At 35.9% G+C, this 17,103-nt stretch overlaps 1 protein-coding gene across 1 annotated transcript in view; it reads right to left on the reverse strand.

Annotated features, from left to right (window-relative positions):
• arhgef6 (Rac/Cdc42 guanine nucleotide exchange factor (GEF) 6) overlaps nt 1-17,103 on the reverse strand; it is an 85,287-nt gene that overhangs the window by 57,481 nt on the left and 10,703 nt on the right. Inside the window, exon 3 of the mRNA XM_061900011.1 lies at nt 1,982-2,066. Within this exon, the coding sequence (XP_061755995.1) occupies nt 1,982-2,066 (85 nt within the window). The remainder of the gene's footprint in view (nt 1-1,981; nt 2,067-17,103) is intronic.

Genomic DNA, 17,103 nt, shown 5'->3' on the forward strand with positions numbered 1-17,103 from the left:
GTTTTGGAGCATTCACACAATAATAATAAATTAATTTTGGTGTAGAAAACCATATGTGTGAATGTTTGGAGCAGTCACACAGTAATAATAAATAGATTAATTTTGGTGTGGAAAACCATCCATCCATCCATTTTCCTACCGCTTATTCCCTTTGGGGTCCTGGGCGTCCATGTTGCCTATCTCAGCTACAATCGGGCGGGAGGCGGGGTACACCCTGGACAAGTCACTACCTCATCACAGGGCCAACACAGACAGACAACATTCACACACTAGGGACCATTTACTGTTGCCAATCAACCTACCCCCAGGTGCATGTCTTTGGAGGTGGGAGGGGCCTATCCCCAGGTGCATGTCTTTGGAGGTGGGAGGGGCCTATCCCCAGGTGCATGTCTTTGGAGGTGGGAGGGGCCTATCCCTAGTGCGTGTCTAAGGAGGTGGGTGGGGCCAATCCAAAGGTGCATGTCTTTGGAAGTGGGAGGGGCCTATCCCCAGGTGCATGTCTTTGGAAGTGGGAGGGGCCTATCCCTAGTGTGTGTCTTTGGAAGTGGGAGGGGCCTATCCCCAGGTGCATGTCTTTGGAGGTGGGAGGGGCCTATGCAAAGTTTAAAAGTGTTCTGTGGTCTGACGAGTCCACATTTCAAATTATATTTGGAAACAGAGGACGTGGTGTCCTCCGGAACAAAGAGGAAAATAACCATCCGGACTGTTTTAGACGCAAAGTGTAAAAGCCAGCATGTGTGATGGTATGGGGGTGTATTAGTGGCCAAGACATGGGTAACTTACACATCTGTGAAGGCACCATTAATGCTGAAAGGTACATACAGCTTTTGGAGCAACATATGTTGTCATCTAAGCAACGTTATCATGGACGCCCCTGCTTATTTCAGCAAGACAATGCCAAGCCACGTGTTACAACAATGTAGTTTCGTAAAAAAAAAAAAGAGTGCGGGTACTTTCCTGGCCCGTCTGCAGTCCAGACCTGTCTCCCATGGAAAATGTGTGGCGCATTATGAAGCGTAAAATACGACAGCGGAGACCCCGGACTGTTGAACGACTGAAGCTCTACATAAAACAAGAATGGGAAAGAATTCCACTTTCAAAGCTTCAACAATTAGTTTCCTCAGTTCCCAAACGTTTATTGAGTGTTGTTAAAAGAAAAGGTGATGTAACACAGTGGTGAACATGCCCTTTCCCAACTACTTTGGCACGTGTTGCAGCAATGAAATTCTAAGTTAATTATTATTTGCAAAAAAATATAAAGTTTAAGAGTTTGAACATCAAATATGTTGTCTTTGTAGCATATTCAATTGAATATGGGTTGAAAAGGATTTGCAAAACATTGTATTCCGTTTATATTTACATCAAACAGAATTTCCCAACTCATATGGAAACGGGGTTTGTATATCTGGCTGTGTTGACATGTTTTCACCTATTTTCACATATTGCTTCTGTTGGTTAAGTAGCTCCTTACTTCCTTTCTATTTTTCCAAATGTTTGGTGAATAGTTGCATGCACGTTGTACATAATCTTCAGGATGTTATACTCCAGCAGTGCATTTCAATAAGTTGAACTCTTTGACCGTTGGATTGCTGGGGTCCCTCTGTGTGCATTTTCAGGAAGGATTCTTACGGCTCTCTTCTGCTAAAGGAGGTCTGGGTTTGACTGTGTTTTACAGGCACGATCCAGCCCTCACTTCCACAATCAGTGACTTGCACAAAGTATACATCACAGGTGTAGCAGCTGTCCTGACTGTTGTACCTTCATGTGTCTTCTTATTCACTCTCAACCATGTGCTCGAGGACGGATAGTCCACAAAACAAGCTCTAGAAGTCACCGTGACCCTTGATGGCTTTTTTTTCCTTTGACAATTACACAGCCCACATGAATAATTGATTAATTGTGGAAAAACTGTTGGAGCGATCGATGGTGTAAAACCACAAAGCAGAGAGGGAAGGTCGGGGTAGGACGGCGGAGTTCTTACCTTGTGTAGCAAAGTTGACGGCCAGCAAAGTGGTCAAGACTTTGGCGAAGTTCTCCCCGCTGTACAAACACTCGGGTTCAAACCCCTGCGGAGGAAGAAAGAACAGACAAAAGTATTTGGAACGGGCAGAACACAAATGACAAGGACTAGGGTTGTCTCTTTACCAATATGTTGGTACCCGTAGCAAAATGTATTTCGATACTTTTCTTAATTAGGGGGACCACAAAAAATGTCATTATTGCAACCAAAAATGTTAGTGTACATGAAACATATGTTTATTATTGCAAATTAGTCCTTAAATAAAATAGTGAACTTGTCTTTTAGTAGTAAGTAAACAAACAAAGACTTCCAATTAGTCTGCAGTAACATATTGTGTCATTTATACACCTATTATTTTGTACACATCATGAGGGACAAACAGTAAAAAATGGATTATTCATCTACTTGTTCATTTACTGTTAATATCTGCTTACTTTCTGTTTTAACATGTTCTATCTACACTTCTGTTCAAACGTAATAATCACTTATTCTTCTCTTCGTACATACTTGACATTAGTTTTGGATGATACCACACATTTAGGTATGGATCTGATACCAAGCAGTTACAAGATCATACAATAAAATATAACACCTAATAAACCAATAATAATATGGTTAAGAAATACTGATGTAAAGGGTAGGTGTCGCGCTGTTTTCTGTTTTAACATGTTCTATCTACACTTCTGTTCAAATGTAATAATCACTTATTCTTCTCTTCTTTGATACTTGACATTAGTTTTGGATGATACCACACGTTTAGGTATCGATACGATAACAAGTAGTTACAGGATCATACATTGGTCATATTCAAAGTCCTCATGTGGACATATTTCCTGAGTTCATAAACATATGAATTTTTAAAAAAAAAGAAAAAATATTTTGTGACGATAAAAAATATCCATGTAATCATAGTAGTATCGAATAGATACGCCAGGAGTCACAAACTTTTTTGAAAGCAAGAGCTACTTCTTGGGTACTGATTAATGCGAAGGGCTACAAGTTTGATACACACTTAAATAAATTGCCAGAAATAGCCAATTTGCTCAATTGACATTTAACTCTATGTTATTATTAATAATTAATGATATTTATCTTTTTGGAAACACTGATCATCTTAATGATTTCTCACAATAAATATATATAAAAACAGATAAATATTTTTATAAATATATTTCAACTCTTTAAAATTCAACATTCAACCAAAAAAAAAACAAAAACTAGCTAATTTGAATCTTTTTTTTTTTAATTAAAGAATTTATGGAGCATCATTGGTAATTTTTACTGATTAAGATAAATTTTAGAATTTTGATGACATATTTTAAATAGGTTAAAATCCAATCTGCACTTTGTTAGAATATATAACAAATTGGACCAAGCTATATTTCTAACAGACAAATCATTATATCTTCTAGATTTTCCAGAACAAAATTTTTAAAAGAAATTCAAAAGACTTTGAAATAAGATTTAAATTCGATTCTACAGATTTTCTAGATTTGCCAGAATATTCCTTTTTAATTTTAATCATAATAAATTTGAAGAAATATTTCGCAAATATTTTTCGTTGAAAAAACAGAAGCTAAAATGAAAAATGTAATTAAAATGTATTTATTATTCTTTAAATACAAAAAAAAATAAATGTACTTGGACATTTATTTAAATTGTCAGGAAAGAAGAGGAAGGAATTTAAAAGGTAAAAAGGTATATGTGTTTAAAAATCCTAAAATCATTTTTAAGGTTGTATTTTTTCTCTAAAATTGTCTTTCTGAAACTTATAAGAAGCAAAGTAAAAAAAATAAATGAATTTATTTAAACAAGTGAAGACCAAGTCTTTAAAACATTTTCTTGGATTTTCACATTCTATTTGAGTTTTGTCTCTCTTAGAATTAAAAATGTCGAGCAAAACGAGACCGGCTTGCTAGTAAATAAATACAATTTAAAAAATAGAGGCAGCTCCCTGGTAAGTGCTGCTATTTGAGCTATTTTGAGAACAGGCCAGCGGGCGACTCATCTGGTCCTTACGGGCGACCTGGTGTTGGTGACCCCTGGGATACGCTCTTGTACTTGGTATCATTACAGTGGATGTCAGATGTAGATCCACCCATGGCATTTGTTTACATTGTGACGCCGGTGAGCTATTGTATCCTCCTTCTCTGTGTAGTGAAGCATGTTTAGCTATACCTCCTCCTCCTCCAGTGATAATGATACATGTAAGAAACTTACAAGGATTATAGATTTAGAAGTAGCTAAAACACTGTGGATGGATGTTAGCCGCATTTCTTAAAGCCGCTCTTCCTGAGGGTGTTTCAGTGTTATAACTTCACCTTTATCTTGACTTTTTACAGCAAAATGCGTCCATTCTCCCTTTTCTGTCTACACACTGTGTCTGCTTGTAAGTACTCTGTGTGTGTGCGCTGCCCAACATGCTCCTCTGCTCCTAAAACCAGCAATGTCACCACGTGACGACGACGTGCTGTCATGTTTGTTAAAAGGAAAAAAAGGGGGGACTAGTACTTTTCAAACAGAATATAGTACCGTTTTTGATTGATTAGTACCGCGATACAATACTAGTGCCAGTATACATACAAGCCTACAAAGGACAAACATATTAAAGCACACACACGTGTGCTGTTGTTTCACACAGCCATCTTCTTTCCTCCAGCGTATTTGGTTTCACATTTAAATAAAACATCTTAAATCCAGGAGGTAGATTGGTGCTGCTCAGAGAGTGGAGACCATTACATCATCATCCTGACATCGCGGCCATTGAAGATGACACCTGCACAACAAGAGGCAGTCATGTGACCACCCAGGTGTCATGTTGCCATTTGTATCTTTCTCTCTGAATATATATATATATACCATTAAAAACTAAAATTTTTGTAGGGAAATGCAATATTCTTGCAGTTTTATACACCTTGTTTTGCAAGTGACCTGTAACCACTTGAGCTAAATAAAATCATCTTCATTTTGCTTACAGGCAGAAAAGTCATTCCATTCCAAAGCAAGTATAGACACATCCACTGGGAAATGATTAAAACATTCATAAGTCTAGTGGTGAATAAAAGCACTAACTGAAGTTATAAGAATGTTGTTTGATAAAGCTAAAAATGGGGGTTCTTGCATTCCAAAAAAAAAAGTATATTCATTATTGTTTTTATTATACAATTCTAAAAAAATAATAAACATGAATATTGTGCTAAATTTTTGATCAAATATAATTACATTTTCAAGACATTATTGAGTCAAAACTCTGTGTGTGTGTGGATAAGTACAAAAGACAAAAGCAGTGGAGTTGTCAGGTTGTGTAAATGCTAAATAAAAAGAGACTACAACAAATCCTTTTCAACTTATATTCATTTGAATAGACTGCAAAGACAAGATATGTCATCTTCACACTGACAAATTTTATTTTTTGCAAATATTAGCTCATTTGGAATTTGATGCCTGCAACATGTTTGAGAAAAGCTGGCACAAGTGGCAAAAAAGAGTGAGAAAGTTGAGGAATGCTCTTATTTGGAACATGCCACAGGTGAACAGGCTAATTGGGAACAGGTGGGTGTCATGATTGGCTTTAAAAGCCGCTTCAACGAAATGCTCACTCGTTCACAAACAAGAACGGGGCGAGAGTCACAAATGCCTGAGCAAATTGTTTAAGAACAACATTTCTCAAGCAGCTATTGCAAGCAGTTATTGCAAGAAATGTATGTATTTCACCATCTACGCTCCGTAATATCACCAAAAGGTTCAGACAATCTGGAGAAATCACTGCATGCGAGCAGCAAGGTTGGAAACCAACATTGAATGCCTGTGACTTTCCATCCCTCAGGCGCTACTGCTTTAGAGAGCGACACCAGTGTGTAAAGGATATCACCACATGAGCTCAGGAACACTTCAGAAAACCCCTGTCAGTAACTACAGTTGGTCGCTACATCTGTAAGTGCAAGTTAAACCTCCACTATGCAAAGCCAAAGCCATTTATCAACAACACCCAGAAATACTTCGCTGGGCCCGAGCTCATCTAAGATGGACTGATGCAAAGTGTAAAAGTGTTCTGTGGTCTGACGAATCCACATTTCAAATTGTTTTGGGAACTGTGGACGTCCGGACCAAAGGGGAAAAGAACCATCCGGACTGTTCTAGGTGTTTTAAGTGTAAAAGGCAGCATGTGTGATGGTATGGGGGTGTATTAGTGGCCAAGGCATGGCTATTTTACACATCTGTAAAGGCACCATTAATGCTGAAAGGTACATACAGCTTTTGGAGCAAAATGTTGTTATTATGGACGCCCCTGCTTATACTGTTGAACAACTTAAGCTGTACATGGAATTCCACTTCAAAAATGTGTCTCCTCAGTTCCCAAACCTTTACTGAGTGTTGTTCAAAGGAAAGGCCATGTAACACACTGGTAAAACCGCCTTTTTTGCAATGTGTTGCTGCCATTACATTCTAACTTCATGATTATTTGCAAAAACTAATTATATTTCTCAGTGTAAAGATGAAATATCTTGTCTTTGCAGACTATTCAATTGAATATAAATTGAACAGGATTTGTTGTATTCTCTTTTTATTTACCATTTACACAAGGTGACAACTGCACTGCTGCTGTAGTATACCCGCACCTTACCCAAAGTGGCATATAGAGACACACACACATACACACACACGCACACACACATTGACACACTGATGGCGGATGTTAATTAAGAGTAAATCAATAGAAGCCTAGATCACAGTCCTCGGTGCGTGATCCATGTTGTTGTGTTGACAGTAGTTGTAAGTGGCTCACCTCCTCCATGCAAACTCAGGCAATCCAAAAGGAGTAAAACATCGCCGGCAGAGGTCACATGACCCACTGACCAACAGGCCTCAGCTCTACTTTGCCAGATGAAGACGGAGCGTGAGCACTCACTCACTAACAGATCATCTCATTCAGCTTGCAAGCACTACTTCCTCTTTGTGAGTGCAGAAGTGAAAAGACTATGACTGTCTTCTTTGTGCGGGGAGGAGGAGGAAGAAGACATGATGACATCAGTGGGCTGGCGGCCTGCAGAAGGTCTAATTATGGGCTCGGAGGAGCAAGAAGGAGCCAGAACTTTGCCACATGATGGGCCTCCAGACCTGACCAGGAACAGATTATTTATAAAGATGCAAGGCTTAGTGTCCAGTGTGGTCCACATCCAGACCGAGGACACTCCCAACATCTGCTCCACATTCCCTCCATGAGAGTGGAGCTAAAGTTCTGCTCAGAAATGTTCATACAGCAGGTCCGGAAAGTACTCACACCCCTTTGGGTCATGGCAGCCATCGGCTCAAATCAAAATAGTCCATTTAATTTCTTATTCATCTAAATCAGGGGGGGAGGGCCACACCTTTTCTGCAGGTGAGCTCCTTGTCAATGTACCAGGTGGAGGGGATCATTCATATTTATCATTTCTATTTACTTATTTATGATGGAGTGAAAGGTGTTTAATGATAATACAAGCATGTTTCTTTCATGAAGACAAGAATCTAAGTTGCTGTGATTGTGATGACTTGCACTGATTGGAATCAGACAGTAGTGATGATAACCTCCACTTTTTCAAATGGAGGAGATAAAAACAAAATCAAATAAGATAAAATAAAATAAAATAAAAATACAAAAAATAAATAAATAAATAAAACACGAGATAAAATAAAATAAAACACAAAATCTTGCATTGATTGGAATCAAAAAGTAGTGATGATAACCTCCACTTTTTCAAATGGAGGAAAAAAAAAGTTTTTAAATTAAATTAAATTAGTTAAATAAATAAAATAAAACACAAAATAAAATAAAAACACAAATAACTTGAATTGATTGGAATCAGACAGTAGTGATGGTAACGTCGACATTTTCAAATGGAGGAGACAGAACACAAAATCAAATAAAATAAATACAAAAATTAAATGAATAAAATAAAACAAGAAAATAAAATTACACACAAAAAACTTGCATTGATTGGAATCAGTCAGTCATGATGATAACGTCCACATTTTCAAATGGAGGGATAAAAACTAATTAAATTAAATTAAATTGAATAAAAAAATAAATAAATGAAATAAAAACACAAATGAATTGATTGCAATCAGTGATGATAACGTCCACATTTTCAGATGGAGGAGAAAACACAAAATAAAATAAAAATAAATAAATAAAACAAAATAAAATTAAATAAAAATAAAACATAAACAAATGAAATAAAACACAACATTAAACAATTTTTTTTTAAATCTTACATTGATTGGAATCCGATTGTAGTGATGATAACCTCCACATTTTCAAATGGAGGAAAATTAAATAAAATAAAATAAATTAAAAATAAATAAATAAAATAAAACACAAATAACTCGCATTGATTGGAATCAGACAGTAGTGATAAAGTCCACATTTTCAAATGAAGGGGAAAACATTTTAAAAAAATAAAAAATAAAAAAAAACTATAATAAAATAATTTAAAAAAAAGAAACAAATAAATAAAATAAAACGCAAAATAAAATTAAACACTAATAACTTGCATTGATTGTAATCGGACAGTAGTGATGATAACCTCCACTTCTTCAAATGGAGGAGAAAAACACAAAATCAAATAAAAAGAAATAAAATAAATACAAAAAATAAGTAAATAAAATAAAACACAAGATAAAATAAAACACAAAAAACTTGTTGCTTGGAATCAGACAGTAGTGATTAAACGTCCACATTTTCAAATGGAGGAGAAAATTACAAAATAAAATAAAATAAAATAAATTAAAAAAATAAAATAAAACACAAAATTAATCAAAAATAATAAAAATAAAACACAAAATAAAAAATAAAAAAACACAAAAAACTTGCATTGATTGGAATCAGACTGTAGTGATGATAACCTCCACATTTACAAATGGAGGAAAATAAAATTAAATAAATAAAAAATAAATACATTAATTAATAAAATAAAACACAAATAACTTGCGATGATTGGAATCAGACAGTAGTGATGATAAAGTCCACATTTTCAAATGGAGGGGAAAACATAAAAAATAAAAATAAAAATAATAATAATAATAATAATAAAAAAGAAACAAATAAATAAATAAAATAAAATGCAAAAGGAAATAAAACACAAATAACTTGCATTGATTGGAATAAGACAGTCGTGATGACAACCTCCACATTTTCAAATGGAGGAGAAAAACACAAAATCAAATGAAATAAAATGCAATAAAAAAATAAAACACAAATAACTTTCATTGATTGGAATCAGACAGTAGTGATGATAACCTCCACATTTTCAAATGGAGGAGAAAATAAGTCCTCCTTTCTGTCCAACACCACATGAAAGTTTGTCCAGCTTCCACACTCCTTTTTATGCACTTTACAAGAAATACATTGGTGGTAAACTCCCTAGCTTGCTAGCTTGTGCGCGCCAGTTTTCTGAGACTCTTATTTTGTTAGCGCAGGCAGGAAGAAGCAGCGCTTTTATTGTGAAGAGAGGAACTGTGCTGTCGGTCTTTAGAGTTTTGCAAGAGTCTGCTGAAATAAAAAGTGTTTCTCGCCTTCCTGTTAGTCGTTTTTTTCTTAATAATGACCTGGCAGCAGGATTTAGGTCTATTTTTTGAATGCCTGGCTGGCGATGGACTGACACACCCTCCACCATCCACCGCGAGCTCGCTATCCACCTCAGCACCCCATCTCCACAGAAATGTAGAAATGTTTGCCAATGTATTAAAAATAAAAAGTATTCAGAACCTTTGCTCAATACTTAGTTGATGCACCTTTGGCAGAAATGACAGCCTCAAGTCTTTTTAAAACAATACAGTAACTATTTTTGGGCACTTTCTCTCTTTCCTCTTTGCACCACCTCTCATGCTCCATCAGGTTGGATGGGAAGTGTTGCTTTTCATCCAGGATGTCTCTGTACATTGCTGCATTCATCTTAGTCTAGTCAGGGGGTGACCAAGACCAAGGTCACTCTGTCAGAACTACAGCATTCCTCTGTGGAGAGAGGAGAACCTTCCAGAAGGACAATCCACCAATCAGGCCTGGATGGTAGAGTGACCGGACAGGAGTCAAAAGTTTGCCAAAATGCACCTGAAAGACTCTCAGTCCGTGAGAAACTAAATCCTCTGGCCTGATGAGACAAAGATTGAAGTCTTTGGCGTGAATGTTTGGAGGAAAGCAGGCGCCGCTCATCACCAGGACAATACCAAAACATGGTGGTGGCAGCATCATGATGTGGGGATGCTTTTTAGCAGCAGGAACTAGGAGACTAGTCAGGATAGAGGGAAAGATGAATGCAGCAATGCACAGAGACACCCTGGTGAAGCTTGAGAGGTGCTGCAAAGAGGAAAGAGAGAAAGTGCCCAACGATAGGTGTGCCAACAATGAGTGAAATAAAGAAAATAAATATGCACGCAATAATTTTTGCCTTAATTTAGGGGCTGAGATGAATACAACTTTAAATCCTGTGATGGGTCTAAGTAAGCTTCTGACCAGAACTGTACTTTGTGAAACAATCTTTTCAATTACTGGACAATCCTTTTTCCTATAAACAGTTTTTCAATTTTTACAATATTTTACTTTTTTAATTGCTCCCTAATAATGTCTAGTTCTTACTATTCTAAACTACGATGTAAAAGGTACAGTCATTAAACATGAAGCCGAATACTGTGGGCTACTATGCCATATCCCTACCTAACTGAATTGTGAATTATTGTGAATTATATTTTATATAGCGCTTTTCTCTAGTGACTCAAAGCGCTTTACATAGTGAAACCCAATATCTAAGTTACATTTAAACCAGTGTGGGTGGCACTGGGAGCAGGTGGGTAAAGTGTCTTGCCCAAGGACACAACGGCAGTGACTAGGATGGCGGAAGCGGGAATTGAACCTGCAACCCTCAAGTTGCTGGCACAGCCACTCTACCAACCGAGCTATACCGCCCCAACTGGGTTGTGTAGATACTTGAGCCATACAGTAACATCGTCACTGAAATCATAATTCCTCATGCATGCACTGCGTGAGTGTAAGCTACCATACCAAATTCCAGTGGGGTGCGTGTGGCCCCGGGGAAACATGCTTTATCAGTATCATGCTTTAAACCCCACTTTGACAAGCTGTGCACTCCAAAACGTGCTCATTGTAGTCATTAATCCTGACTAACTTGGGGTTGTTGTTTTTTTATTAGAAGAAAGCAAAAGTTGGATTCAATTGTTGCATAGGTTTAATTGATTATTATATTGTGCCCCTGAGTTATGTTGTTGATTCATTTGACTGCATTATCATATTTTAATTTTCAGTAACAAATGGCTCAATTTGGTCAAAAAAATTTTACAGTTGAATTAGGGATTTATTTATTTATTTTCAGGCTTTAATTCTTTCAACAATGTTGATAAAATTATTATTTCAATCAATCAATCAATTTTTATTTGTATAGCCCTGAATCACAAGTGTCTCAAAGGGCTGCACAAGCCACAACAACATCTTCGGTTCAGAGGCCACAAAAGGGCAAGGAAAAACTCCCAACCCAGTGGGATGCAAATGAGAATGACTATGAGAAACCTTGGAGAGGACCGCAGATGTGGGTGGAGCACAAATCAAGCACAAATAAATGTCCACTGCAGGGGACGTTTATGGACACGCAAAACAGGGGTATTTATTTATTTATTTATTTATTCCTATTTTGTCCTGTCCAGCTACTTAGACTTAGTTTGATTGATCTTTAACTTGCAAACAAAAATGTATTCTAAAAGTTTTACTCTAAGTGTTTTTTTTTTGTTTTTTTTTTCAAACAAATGATGTAACTCCAACAAAACAAATCCAGCACAAAGAAATGTCCACTGAAGAGGACGTTAATGGGCATTCAAAACAGGGCTTTTTTTTTTTCAATTAATTGTATTTTTTTTCTTGTCGATATAAAAAATGTATTTTTGTTGTTGTTTTTGTATAACTGAAGTTGTTTTTGTTTAGATCAATAATCTTTAATTATGTCTTGCTTGCAACTATGTGCAACATTTACTTATATGACCCAATGCAAACAACCTTCCCTAGTCATGGTGCAAAAAAAAAAAGGCAACAGACATGCTCACTGAACTTTGTCGATATAAAAAAAAAACTTCCATTTTTTGTGTGTAACTCTCACTAAATAGAGTACAAACAAATGTTCACTCCAGTGGACGTTTGTAGACAGGTTTAACAACTGTTTTTTTTATTCACCTTTTTTTTTCAATCGATCAATCAATTTTTATTTGTATAGCCCTGAATCACAAGTGTGTCAAAGGGCTGCACAAGCCACAATGACATCCTCGGTTCAGAGGCCACAAAAGGGCAAGGAAAAACTCCCAACCCAGTGGGATGTAAATGAGAATGACTATGAGAAACCTTGGAGAGGACCGCAGATGTGGGTGGAGCACAAATCAAGCACAAATAAATGTCCACTGCAGGGGACGTTTATGGACACGCAAAACAGGGCTATTTATTTATTTATTTATTTATTCTTATTTTGTCCTGTCCAGCTACTTAGACTTAGTTTGATTGATCTTTAACTTGCAAACAAAAATGTATTCTAAAAGTTTTACTCTAAGTGTTTTTTGTTTTTACATTTTTTCAAACAAATGTTGTAAAGCCAGCAAAACAAATCCAGCACAAAGAAATGTCCACTGAAGAGGACGTTAATGGGCATTCAAAACAGGGCTTTTTTTTTTCAATTAATTTTATTTTTTTTCTTGTCGATATAAAAAAAATTATTTTTTTTGTTGTTTTTGTATAACTGAAGTTGTTTTTTGTTTAGATCAATAATCTTTAATTATGTCTTGCTTGCAACTATGTGCAACATTTACTTATATGACCCAATGCAAACAACCTTCCCTAGTCATGGTGAAAAAAAAAGAAAAAAAAAGGCAACAGACATGCTCACTGAACTTTGTCGATATAAAAAAAAACGTCCATTTTTTGTGTGTGTGTGTGTAAGCTGATCTCTATTTATTTATTTGTTGTTTTCATTAATGGTATTAATGACACAAAGTTATGCAGAGGTGTATCATTTCATGTACAAATGATACTATGTGGGGGGTGTTTTCTTCAACATAAAATAATAGAGAAACTTTCATCTACATTTTTAAATCATTGACACTGTACAGGAGGTAAGGATGAGTTGAGTTTAATTAAAATCATATTTCAACAAATGCCTGTTTGCTGATAAACACTTTTTGACCCACAAGCGTGTGAATGCAAAGCGTTTTGAGGAAGGACCGAGTGAGTTTCAATTCCAATATTGCCTACTGCCTCTTGACTAGAGATGTATTTGTTTAGGATCTTATCGATACCAATGGATATTTTTATCGATACAGGTATTAATAGGCAGTTGTATCGGTACTATGTAATTTGTGTAAATAAATATGAGGAAAAAATAAAATTTTCATTGGTATTTCTTTTAGCACAAGAGGTTGTACGCCAGCAACATCATGTAACATCTCACAGCAAGGAAGTTTCTCTTATCAACCGCTGTTTTCTTAAGTCTTAAACAAGTCAACTATGTGTGCAATGATGTCATCATCTAGTAAACACCACACACATCAGTCACTGTCTTTCTACTCATTACCAGGGCTCTACGGTACACCAGTACAAGTATAGTATCGCGGTACTAATGAATCCAAAACTGTACTAAACTCTGTTTGAAAAGTACTGGTGACTTTGCTGGTTTTAGGAGCAGAGGAGCATGTATGGCAGCGCACACACACAGAGTACTTACAAGCAGACAGTGTGTAGACAGAAAAGGGAGAACGGACGCATTTTGGTGTAAAAAGTCAAGATAAAGGTGAAGTTATAACACGGAAACACCCTCAGGAAGAACTGCTTTAACACATGCGGCTAACATCCATCCACAGTGTTTTAGCTACTTCTAAATCACTAATACTGGTCTCCATGGCAACAAATAAAGTAATTTTCTTATAAGGAACAGCTAAACATGCTTCACTACACACCGTAGGAAGATACAATAGCTCGCTGGCATCTTCGCTATCAAAAGCTAGCGCCTGAATGTAAACAAATGCCATGGGTGGATCTACACCTGACATCCACTGTAATGATACCAAGTACAAGAGCATATCTACTATAACTACATTGATATTTTTTAGCATCACTAAATCTTTTTTCGTTTTTTAAAAATTCATATTATGTTTATAAAGTCAGTAAATACATCCCTGGACACATGAGGACTTTGAATATGACCAATGTATGATCATGTACCTACTTGGTATCACATCCATACCTAAATGTGTGGTATGGATGTCAAGTATCAAAGAAGAGAAGAACAAGTGATTATTACACTTTAACAGAAGTGTAGATAGAACATGTTAAAACAGAAAACAGAGCGACACCTACCCTTTACATCAGTATTTCCTAACCATATTATTATTGCTTTATTAGGTATTATATTTTATTGTATGATCCTGTAACTACTTGGTATCGGATCCATACCTAAATGTGTGGTATCATCCGAAACTAATGTCAACTATCAAAGAAGAGAAGAACAAGTGATTATTACACTTTAACAGAAGTGTAGATAGAACATGTTAAAACAGAAAACAGCGCGACACCTACCCTTTATATCAGTATTTCCTAACCATATTATTATTGGTTTATTAGGTATTATATTTTATTGTATGATCCTGTAACTACTTGGTATCAGATCGATACCTAAATGTGTGGTATCATCCAAAACTAATGTCAAGTATCAAAGAAAAGAAGAATAAGTGATTATTACATTTGAACAGAAGTGTAGATAGAACATGTTGAAACAGAAAGTAAGCAGATATTAACAGTAAATGAACAAGTAGATGAATAATCATTTTTTACAGTTTGTCCCTCATAATGTGTATAAAATAATAGTTGTATAAATGAGACAATATGTTACTGCAGACTAATTAGGAGTCTTTGTTTGTTTACTTACTACTAAAAGACAAGTTGTCTAGTATGTTCAACATTTTATTGAAGGACTAAATGACAATAATAAACATATGTTTCATCTACACTAATATTTGTTTTTACAATGAAGACAATAACAAAAAATGTTGTGGTCCCCTATATTTAAATAAGTCTCAAAATACATTTTGGTTAAAAAAGGATATAAAAGACAGAATAATAAGCTCATATGGACAGCCCAAAGTGTTTAGATTTTGCTTTATATTTATTATTTTTAGGAATGTCCGATAATACCGGACTGCTGATATTATCGGCCAATAAATGCTTTAAAACATAATATTGGAAATTATCGGTTTCCCTACGTACACGGACGTAGGGAGGAGTACAGAGCACCAATAAACCTTAAAGGCACTGCCTTTGCGTGGAGGCCCAGGCCCATAATATCTACATCTTTTCACACACACCAGTGAATGCAAGGCATACTTGGTCAACAGCCATACAGGTCACACTGCGGGTGACCGTATAAACAACGCCAACACTGTTACAAATATGCGCCACACTGTGAACCCACACCAAACATGAATGACAAACACATTTCGGGAAAACATACGCACGATAACACAACATAAACACAACACAACAAATACCCAGAACCACTTGCAGGACTGACTCTTCCAGGACGCTACCATATATTGCCCCCCCCCCCCACACACCTCAACCCCGCCCACCTCAACCTCCTCATGCTCTCTCAGCGAGCGCATGTCCCAAATTCCAAGCTGCTGTTTTGAGGCATGTTACAAAAAATAACGCACTTTGTGACTTCAATAATAAATATGGCAGTGCCATGTTGGCATTTTTTCCCATAACTTGAGTTGATTTATTTTGGAAAACTTTGTTACATTGTTTAATGCATCCAGCGGGGCATCACAACAAAATTAGGCATTAATGTGTTCATTCCACCATTGTATGTATCCGTATTGGTTAATATCGTAATCGGTAATTAGGATTTGGAAAATATCGGACATCTCTAATTATTTTACGTATTTTTTGTTTGGTTTTGCACTTGTTGTGTGTCATCCTGTGAGGTGTATATTATCTTTTTGTCCGGTTTGTACTTTATGAAGTTTTGCACTTGTTTTTTTGTTTGTTTTCATTACATTTGGATGTATTTGTTTGGTTTGTATGTTTGTGAATCTGGGATATCTATCCATGAAGTAAGTCCAGAGGTGGGTAGTAACGCGCTACATTTACTCCGTTACATCTACTTGAGTAAATTTTGGAATAAATTGTACTTCTAAGAGTAGTTTTAATGCAACATACTTTTACTTGAGTATATTTATAGAGAAGAAACGCTACTTTTACTCCGCTCCATTTATCTACATTCAGCTCGCTACTCGCTACTGATTTTTATCGATCTGTTAATGCACGCTTTGTTTGTTTGTTTTGGTTTGTCAGACAGACCTTCAAAGTAGGAACTACGCATGCCTGCGTTTCACCAATCAAATGCAGTCACTGGTGACGTTTGACTCTGTTTCACCAATCAAACAGAGTCAGGCGGTCACATGATTACCTGCACTGTTTTTTTGATAAACCTTTATTTATAAACTTCAACGTTTACAAACAGTTGAAAATAATAATCAACGTATGTACAAAAACAGTACAAAAACAGGACGAAACAGCGCCAGGGGGTTGTAAATTCAAAGTAACTAAAATAGAATGCAAAATATATATATATATATATATATATATATATATATATATATATATATATATATATATATATATATAAAATAAACAAAGTGCAAAGCTATAGGCTCACTCAATCTCAGTAAATAACTTAAATCTGAAACACAGCATCATTGTTTTCACAGCTTTTTGCTTGTTAGAGGTAGAGTGTTTTAATGTAGAGTTCTAAATCTGTTTTAAAGGCACAAAAAACAGGTTGGGTATTGAGAAACTTACATTTATGAATATAAAACTTAGCCAATACAATAATGATCTTGCAAAGGTAAAAAAAAAATTCATTTTTTTTTTCAATACAGTGTAAAACCAAATATATATTATTTAATATATATTATTGGGGATAGGTTGATTGGCAACACTAAATTGGCCCTAGTGTGTGAATGTGAGTGTGAATGTTGTCTGTCTATCTGTGTTGGCCCTG

This window comes from Nerophis ophidion, linkage group LG05 (assembly GCF_033978795.1).
Source record: "Nerophis ophidion isolate RoL-2023_Sa linkage group LG05, RoL_Noph_v1.0, whole genome shotgun sequence".
NCBI lineage: Eukaryota > Metazoa > Chordata > Actinopteri > Syngnathiformes > Syngnathidae > Nerophis > Nerophis ophidion.